This window comes from Armigeres subalbatus, chromosome 2 (assembly GCF_024139115.2).
Source record: "Armigeres subalbatus isolate Guangzhou_Male chromosome 2, GZ_Asu_2, whole genome shotgun sequence".
In the NCBI taxonomy this organism is placed as follows: Eukaryota; Metazoa; Arthropoda; class Insecta; order Diptera; family Culicidae; genus Armigeres; species Armigeres subalbatus.
In genome coordinates, this window is record NC_085140.1 from 35,559,126 (window position 1) to 35,568,852 (window position 9,727).

The 9,727-nt window shown below is 39.1% G+C and overlaps 1 protein-coding gene across 1 annotated transcript in view; it reads left to right on the forward strand.

Moving 5' to 3' along the window:
* The window catches only part of LOC134218447 (uncharacterized), a 68,646-nt gene extending 59,573 nt beyond the window's left edge, over positions 1-9,073 (forward strand). Inside the window, exons 2-3 of the mRNA XM_062697444.1 lie at positions 8,216-8,688; positions 8,760-9,073. Coding sequence (XP_062553428.1) covers positions 8,216-8,688; positions 8,760-9,073 — 787 coding nt within the window. The remainder of the gene's footprint in view (positions 1-8,215; positions 8,689-8,759) is intronic.
* The last annotated feature ends 654 nt before the right edge of the window (positions 9,074-9,727 follow it).

The window sequence follows — 9,727 nt, forward strand, 5'->3', positions numbered from 1 at the left end:
TGATTCTCATCGAAAAAATCTGATGAACTTCCCCTGAAAGTTCTTTAAGTTTTTAAAGAATATTCACTTAGAAAATATTTTCGGATTTTGCACGGGAACTACTTTGAAATTTCGGGAGCATTTAAGAATTCCTAAGGAATACTGTTTCGAAATTCAGCTGAAATACCTTCGGATTTTACATGAGAGTCTCTTCAGAACTTTCAAGGGAAGTTGTTCCAAATAACTTCAGGAAAATAATAGGAACATCCACGGAAATTCCCTGTTAAGTTTTTGTTGAGTATTCTTCAAAATTTATACAGAAAGTTCTTCATTATAGTAGAAGATTGTTACTGGTAGAAGGGATGTTTTATGGTTGGTTTTCTCAGTTAAGATTAATGAAGACGGCTAGTTTGGCATAGCCAACGTTAAAACAGAAAATTCTTCCGGCGGATTTTTTTTTCCACGGAAAACTTCTCAGAGTTTCCACGGAAGATTGTTCAAAATGTAGATTTCAACAAAAACTTCTTTGGATTTCAATACGTCTGAGCTGGTATTTTTCCGAAAAAGCCATTTGCATTAACAGGTCTGGCAGAAATGGTCGTTTGACAGAATGGGTCATTTAGACAAAAATGTTATTTGGACCATAGGTCATACGACCAAATGTCCGTTACTGAACAGGTTGATATGATAAAAACCCAGATTAATTCACCTAGCGTTGGTGGTGGCTTTTTCGCGTTTAGTAAAGACACCAACCTTATATGGGGTTCATATGGTTCGATGTACCATTTTCTTCATAACTTTTAAACGCAATGACCGATCATTATCAAATTCAATAGTGATCAACAAGGCTTTGTCCCCAGTCGAATAAAACTTGTTGCGAGAAAATCGGTTAAGGATTACTATACGAAAAGTTGTCTAATGTTTTTGTTAGCTTTTGTGCACACACATACACACGGACAGACAGACATGTGCTCAGTTCGTCGAGCTGAGTCGAATGATATATAACACTTTGGGTCTCAGAGGCTTCTATAAAAAGTTCGTTTTCGGAGTGAAATGATAGCCTTTCGGTACAACTTTGTTGTACGAGAAAGGCAAAAAAATGTCCACTCGTTTAGCGAAATGGTCTTATTGTCAAAAGACCATTGAACAAAATTACGTAAGCCTCTCTACTTTAAGTCGATACTGGCTTTTAAGTCAAAAGCCATTTAGCCAAACTGTTATCAGGTCGAAAATGGTTTGAACATGTAGTTTGGTCGACAGCGACATACAGTGGAAAGGGGCATTCTGCTGAACTGGTAATTTGACCAAAGAAGTGGTTTGACCTAACAGGTCATTTGCCTGAAAATGCCGTTTGGCCGAAAATGTAGTTTTACTGAATAGTATTTGGCAAAATAACCAGTTAAGTCGAATGTCCCTTTGCTACCGTCGTCTGAGGTGACAATGAGTCAAATGAGGGTGAGAATGGGTCACTGTTTGAACTACTTAGAATGCTTGTAGAATAGATTGAATGTATCTGAGGACAAGACGACTAAAATATGAGAGACGTTTTTGAACGATGTTGCCCAAGGATCTTCAAACTGCCGGTGAGAGCGTGAGTCACTCCCAAAGGCGGTTAAATTACATTTTTGGTTCATCCATTTTAGACCTCATAACAGTTTCGCATGAACGTTCAAATCGGCTCAATGGAGTTTGGCTAGATGACTTTTGGTTTTTAGGCCAGCATCAGCTTAAAAGGTAGAGAGGTTAAAACATTTTTTCAATGGTCGTTTGACAAAAAGATCATTTCACCGTAAATGTCATTTGGCCAAACGGTTGGATACTTCTGATCATATTACCCTTTTAGTCATTGACATTTGGCCGTAAGACCCGTCGGACTAAATTACATTTTGGGCCAAATGGCCCCCTCTCTCAAACAATCATTTAAGCCAAATGGCATGTTCGGATTGATGACTTATTCGGCCAAACGACCTGTTAGAAAAAAAACGGCTTTTTCGGCCAAATTACAAGTTTGACTGTATGTAGCTTTCGGCAAATTGAATTTCCCAAGAATTACTTAAGAACAATACGCAGTATTTACAGTAGAAATTCTTTAAAAATTCCGAGCAATTTCCGTTGAAATACAAAGATTTTTTTGTTTAAATCTTCATTTGAACAATCTCCACGAAGATTCTTAACAAATTTTCGTGGAAATTTCGGAGAATTTCTCGTGAAAACTGCTTAGAGTCTCCCTTGCACGTTCTGAAGTTTTTTATTGTTTTATTTTTGGATATGCCAAACTAGTCGTTTTAATTTATCTATGATGAGAAAGTCAACGTTGAAAGAACTAGTTGAAATATCCCTTCTACCAGTGGCAATCTCCTACAATTATGAAGAATTTTCTTTCTCGAAGAATACTCAACAGCAATTCAACAAGGTCTTTCCGTGGATATTCCGAACTTTTGCTCTATAAATTTGGAAGAATTTCTCGTGAAAATGCTAAAAAGTTTAGAAAAAAACACTTCCAAAGAATTCTCGAAACTTCAAAATAGTTTACGTGAAAAATCCGGAAATAATTTCTACATGAATATTATCTAGTGAAGTACGTCAGATTTGTACGGCGAAATTCAAAAAAAGCTAAAAAAAATATTAATAAACGTAATAAAAAAATCGCCACGTCGATTCACACCGTCGTCGCCGCCGGATAAAATGGCCTTTCATCGACCTGGCCGACCAAAATTCTGACAAACGCCGCCGACGCATAGTACTTCGAACGTATGAAACTACGGGACAAAAATCATAACTTACATTCTACACGTTTTAACTCAATGGTGTCTTTGGGAAAATGATTGTAAACTAGTTTTTCTAATATTTGCATTATTGACCTATGTTAAAAATCAAGCTCAAGCTCAAGCTCAAGCTATTTGCATTATTGACCTATGTTAAATTGATAATTGCATTAGTGGCGTAAACGCCAAATTTCATAACATATAATACGCTTCGTATAATCGAGATCGTTTTGAGAAAATTGTTATTTATGATAAAAACTACTATTTGCGTAATTGACCTATGTTGAACAGATAATTGCATAAATGCCGTAAACGCCAGATTTCACGATATGCCTCAAAGAACTAGGATCTTTTTACGAAAAGTATGTGATATGATAATGTGGTATAATAACAGTTTTTATTACAACAATTGACCAATTTCCAATTGATCATCTCATAAGTGACGTAAACGCCAGCTCTCATGTTTTATACTATAGAATCAGAATATCCTTAGGGAGTCGCGTCCGTCTTCCAATGCGGTTGGTTTTTGCGCTCTACTTTTGTGCGGAGAATCGCCTAAAAGTAGAACAATAGAACCAGTGCAGTTACCGCGGTCGAAACAAATGTGTAGTAAATAAAAAATTCCGCAGATCCGGAAGACGTGCGCATGTTCGTGCTTGCTAGGGCTGATCGCTTGTTATCAAGGCCAATGCCCTTTCTAATATTGCGATCAAGCCTATGTAAATGCTCAAACATGTTCAGCGTCAGAATTATTGAGGAGAGGTAAGGTTTTGAAAACCTGTAAATTTATTTGAGCACGCATGCACCCACACAAAAACACACACACATTCACATATATACACAAATACATGCATACATTGATGGACATGAGTATTCGTTATGTTTTCATAGTAAACTCTATTAAAACATGACGAATACTTTTGTCTATCAGTGTACAGATATAAACACACATACATACTCATATACACACATACAGATATACATCATACATAAACACGTACACGATTTTTATTATATATTAGGTACATATATTATTGGAAGCGTTTGGTACGGGAGGTCCACGCTTTCTTCCTTTCCCCTCGATTCCAAGCTATTGAGTGACTTTAGGTATTCCTGAAGTCGCTCAATATCTAGGAGTCATCTCTGCGGTACATACTGCGTAGTTGGCCTGGTCATATGAAAAGAAAAATGACGGAATTCAGAAACCGTCATTTTCCAGGATGCTTTCAAGTACCGGCTGCGCAAGTATGATATTAGATTAGATTAGATAGAATAGGAATATCCTTAGTAATGATTTGAGGGATTGTTTTTTAACGACGGTATCAGCAATCATTGGAACTTGTTATATTTTTTTCCAAGTTTGCTTATTTGGTAGGCTCAGGCGTGTATAACTCTGTACGGAGCCATGGCTCTTTGTGGTATGTACAATCATATAATCTTATTATAAAGTTAGTAACAGAGGAGTAGAAGCCAGCGTACTCGTGGTGACTGGAATCATCATCAGAATGAAGGAAATTTGCTGATATTTCGAATGGTTGATACGTTAACTATGAAATCATGGGCAGTAGAACAACAAGCAGACTCTCATCTGAGCTCTCATCCTTCAAAAATTTTCGTTTGTAGGTGCTATGTCCTATGCGTCCATCAAAACCCTATTTCCATACAAGTTTCACCGTCCTTGAGCTCTCTACCGAAAATTTCTGCATAATGCTTAGCGAGGTAGAATTCATCAGGTCTTGCAAATTAACCTCAGTGGACGTTTCAGACGCGGAAACCTGTTTAGGAATGTTTTTTTTCCTTTTCCTTTTTCAACGCGTAAAGGCTAGGAAGCAGATTTGCATGCGCCTCGTTTAAAGTACTTTGCAGCAGATTGTACTTTCTGTCGGATAAACTCAAGTCAATGTACAACGCCAGTACTTGTGTCGCTGTCATTACCTTTTCATGATTTGCGCTTGAGCTACTTGATGTATTGGCCGCAAATGCTAGCTCCTCGGGTTCATTTTTATTGATAAGGTCTTCAACACGTAGTTTCTTGGTTTTATTCGAACATTCCTGAAACGGTTTTTGAGGTCTACCCTTCGCGATGTTGAATGAAGACTCGGCAATTCCTTCAATATTTATTTTTGGATTGCGAGGAAGATTTACCAACGAAGACAATCAGAGAGTTCTGCTTCTCGAATTTCTCGGATGATCGAAAGCTCTTTAACCATTTTTGATCAATTCTTAAACAAAAGATTTTGCAAAACTGCTTTAGTTCTTCTCAAGTTCCTCGGAGAAATCTTCTGGATTATATAAATCAGACAGAAACTTCAACACACGAGCTTTTCGTTAGGACGGATCAACGGAAAGCTATTGTTGGTCTATATCCATGTTATTAGTTATTACAGCTATTAATAGAGCAAATAAGAGCAGCTGGAATCACTTCCATTCTTATAAGAATACTATAAGTGAGATCTGGTGCGATTTTCAAAGATGTGTTTTGATGTACTTTTTTTTAAAGCTGTTTAAAGTTGTAGATTATTTTTTCCTATATAACGTCATGCCCAAGACTTGGAAGCTTCACTTATTACAATGATCGAAATATGTCCCACTGAAACACATTTAATTGGATCTTACTTACTTGATTTTACGCTTTCCATATCGATTTTTACAGTGAAAGCTACCGTTCGAAAACTTAGGCAATGAAAAAGATGCTTTTCACTAACAGGTGATAAATCACCCACTTTCAGCGACATAAATGTTTACAAACACGAGTTGGTTTGATCGTCCCAGTGACCTCACAAAGATACTAATGCGCATACAGCATAACTGAAGCATATGTTATTATCATGGTCTACTTGATTCGACTAAATACGAGAGTCGATTTTTCCATTTTTGTCCAAGGGACGCAGCACTGTGCGCCGCCAAATATCGGACCGGCGCACACCTCTAGTGGAAACCCATTAGCAAACGGATCTGTGTTTTGAGGATACGGGGAAATTTCTTCAAATACAGATTGATCAATATCTACGCACCGACAAACGATAAAACCGACGACTTGAAGGACACGTTTTATGAATATTAGGGTGGTTCAAAAAATCGATTTTGCTCCACAGCGCTCATTTGATTCTTTATCATGTTCTTAGTGTCCTCTGAAAATTTGAGCTCATTTGGATTAAAACTGATTTAGCACAAGCCGTTTCAAGTTTGCATGCAAATTAGTATGGGGAAATTTATTTTTTCATTTTACTGTTGATGACGCTTGCCCATTGAGCGCAGGTTAATAGAAAACCTACATATTCAAAAGGAATACTCAACAACTTTTACTCAGTGAAAACCGCATCTTGATTAATCGTTCCAATAATTAGTAATCGAATTTAATCTATACCATGGTTTTCTGGAGCTAATTGCATAACTCCTCAACAGGCAATATTGCTGCTCGTGGCGCGAAAGATAGCACACACAAATTCAGGCTACTATGTTGCATGAAGTTTAGCGATCATGACTAAAGATTCGCAACCTGTATTAAAATCGATTACTAATTATTTGGGCGATTAATCAACATGCGGTTTTCGTTGGGTGGAAGCTGTTGAGTACCTATTCCTTTTAGCTATGTAGGTTTTCTTTTAACCTGCACTTAATGCGGAAGCGTTATTTACAGTATACTGAAAAAATAAATTTCCTCATACTAATTTACATGAAAACTTGAAATCGCTTATGCTAAAACAGTTTTAATCCAAATGATCTCAAATTTTCAGAGGACACTCAGAACATGATAAAGAATCAGATGAGCACTGTGGAGCAAAATCGATTTTTTTAACCACCCTAATGAATATCTTGATAAAGCTTATGACGTGAAAAATGTTATCGGAGATGCTAACGCTCAGGTCGGCAAAGAGGACTTTGTTCGTCCTAATCGGTAGGGAGAGGTTTGTACGAAAGAATCGAAATGGTGAAATTTGCAATCAGATTGACCATGATCTGGTAGATGGGCAGCATTTCTCAGGTGTTGTCGATTTGCGGATATTCAGAGTTCCGAACATTGACCCTGATCACATTGACTGATCACTGATGTCAGTGAAATTCGATCACGGTTGTCAACAGTATCGAACGAAAGATCACAGCGAACGATGCCAATATCCAGCGATTGTCGGTGGAAATAGTATCGGCTGAGTACCGCCAGAAGCTTGACGAACGGATAAGTGCAATCAACGTATTAGCAAAAACATCAACGATCTATGCTGCCGTAATCTGAAAAAGTGGCGTATACGCCATTTTCCAAAAATGGTGATAACGTACTCATCAAGCTCTTTAACAGAAAAATGGCAAACTTGTATTTTGTAATTTGGCGCTTACGTCACTTTCTCAGACTACGGAAGTATGGGAGTCGATCCATGGAGCGGTGAGCACAACAGCACGAGAAGTGATAGGCACTGCACAGAGGCTAACCAGGACGGGTTGGTTCGATGGGGAGTGCCAGAGATTGACAGACAAGAAAAACGCAGCCAGAAGCCGAATGTTGGTATCGGATACCCGGTTGAATAGAGATCGGTACAAGCAAGGGAGCAACCGAAGAAAAAAGTATGGAAGAAAAAACAGTATGAAAAACAAGTCTTTAGTGAGGTGCAAGAAATAATGGAGCAACATAATATGCGGAGGTTTTATAAGACTGTCCGGAGAAAGACAGCGCTATCTCCCGTCATGTGAAATGACCAAGAAGGGCCTCATTTGCCCACTGTTTATGGAAGGGCACAGACTGGAGTACACCAATTACCGAGGAATAACCCTCCTTATTTCAGCGTACAAAATTATGTCCCGTATTCTGTTCAACAGATTGAAGAGTCGTTCGTCGGCGAATACCAGGCAGGTTTTCGTGAGGGCCGATCAACAACGGATTTGGATGAACGTCTGCCTTTCGAAGTATTTCGTGTGGTCACTCTCGGCTTGCCCAACATGTAAAAGCCAATGAAATCTCAACTAAAATAATTATTGATAATAAATATTCATTATCTTCATCACATTAGTCTCTTCCTTATCCTATATCAAAAGAAAAGAAAAAAATAACAAGAAAGAAAGCCCTTTCTGTAAGAACGCTTGTTAGCAAAAAAAACTTCCTTTTGTGAGTTGAATGTGTGACCGTCATCCGTCATCACCTAGAGGAATATTTCTCCTATATAAGAAACTTCATCATTAGGTGTTCGCTTTTGGAATGGAACGTCCTAAAACCTTTTGCCTCTGCTTTGCTGCACGAGAAACACCAAAAAGCACTTTAATATAATTAAAAGCGCTCCAGAATGGTCAAATGAATCGTATAGAGGGGGACAATTTCAATTAGAAGCTTTAGTCACGAAGATGTACATTTGAAATAGTTAATTGTTTTTGCTTCCATCGTTTTTGGCTGCTTTTCAAGAAATATTCTCAACACAAAGAAACAATATTTGAGGAAAAAAACTACTGCCACTGCAATGTACGATGTTTTTCTTTTCTCCCAGGGAGGAAGCCATCGTCATGGCCAACCTTCGGAAACGGGTTGCCGCAGTCGATCTGAACAAGGCGCCTCGCAGAAACAACACCGCCACCAATTTGGATGACATCAACTTTAATGACACCGGGCAAACCCAGGACCAGCTGGACAACCGCCCGCTTCTGCCCAAATCGCTGGGCCAGTCGACGCCGGACCGTAAGGATCGGCAAAAGAATGGCACCAATGACGGTGGGGAGGAATCTCCGAAAGTGAAGGTGGTCATGGATAAGGATTTCATCTTCGAGTGTTTGTGCTGGCACAACGAATACCGGATGCGACACGGAGCGCCCGCTTTGAGTATCTCCTCCGAGCTGTGCGAGTACGCTTCCGCGTGGGCCAACCATCTGGCCAGTACGAATGAGTTGTACTACCAGAGCGGTGCCACATATGGGCAGAATATTTTCTGCTGTCCGGCGAACTCGTTGCTGACGGATCTTTCGGGTAAGTAAAAATTACATTTAACCATTTTTATTTTAAACATAATCTGAAATGGGGTTTGTAAAACTGATTAGGTCAAGAGGTGGCCACTTACTGGTACAGTACCAACCGACGGTATGACTACTTTAAAGAAAGTCACCTGCTGCACACCAACGTTAACACCGGACACTTCAGTCAGATGGTGTGGCGGGCGAGCAAGTACTTCGGTGTCAGCAAATCCATTTCCAAAACGGGCAAACTGTTTGTGGTGGCGTATTACTATCCGGCCGGCAACGTGATGGGCGAGTTCCGGCAGAATGTTCTGCCACCCATCGTGGCCACCGATGATCCCCACCTGTCGCGACCACCCTCAAGCAAGGACCTGGAAAATCTGACTGCTTCCCACTGAGTAAATAAGAAACGGTGTTCCATTATGTAACATATAAGATACTTCCTAAGCCGCAGACTAACCGCATGGATTTCATCGTTTTTAAAGAGACTATCCCAACAGAGCGTGTACAGCCGCACAACAGCTTTTAGTTCGTGTTCGCGTCAATCAGATCATCACAACAACGAGCTTCAATCATTATCGCTAGGGACATCAATCGATTCTCGAAACTGTAAATCTATAGCAAAAATCCAAAACCAAACAGGCCAAATAGTGAAATAGTCAATAGGGAATAAAGCTTCCGCTAATCGTAACCTTTAGCTTCTACCAAATTAGAACTGTAGCAATATCATCGCAGTGAAATCAACCTCGCGAAAACTGGAAACTGATCGCCTCCCACGACACCGAAATGCATAACCGATCATACGTCTTTCGCTCCATCATGGATCAGTAAGTCAATCAATCATCTTCCGTTCGACCGAAATTGTAGAGCAATCAGTAGCAAATTACAGGAAAAGCGCAACAAGCATAACATTTTACGATTAATGTGTAGTACGAAATAAATCATGATAAAACTCATTAGACTGCTTTTCGTTGTGAATATGTCGTTGTAAGAGTATGGTTAGCTGATTTGGACTAATAAAATCAATGCAAAAGATAAGTAAGAAACATATA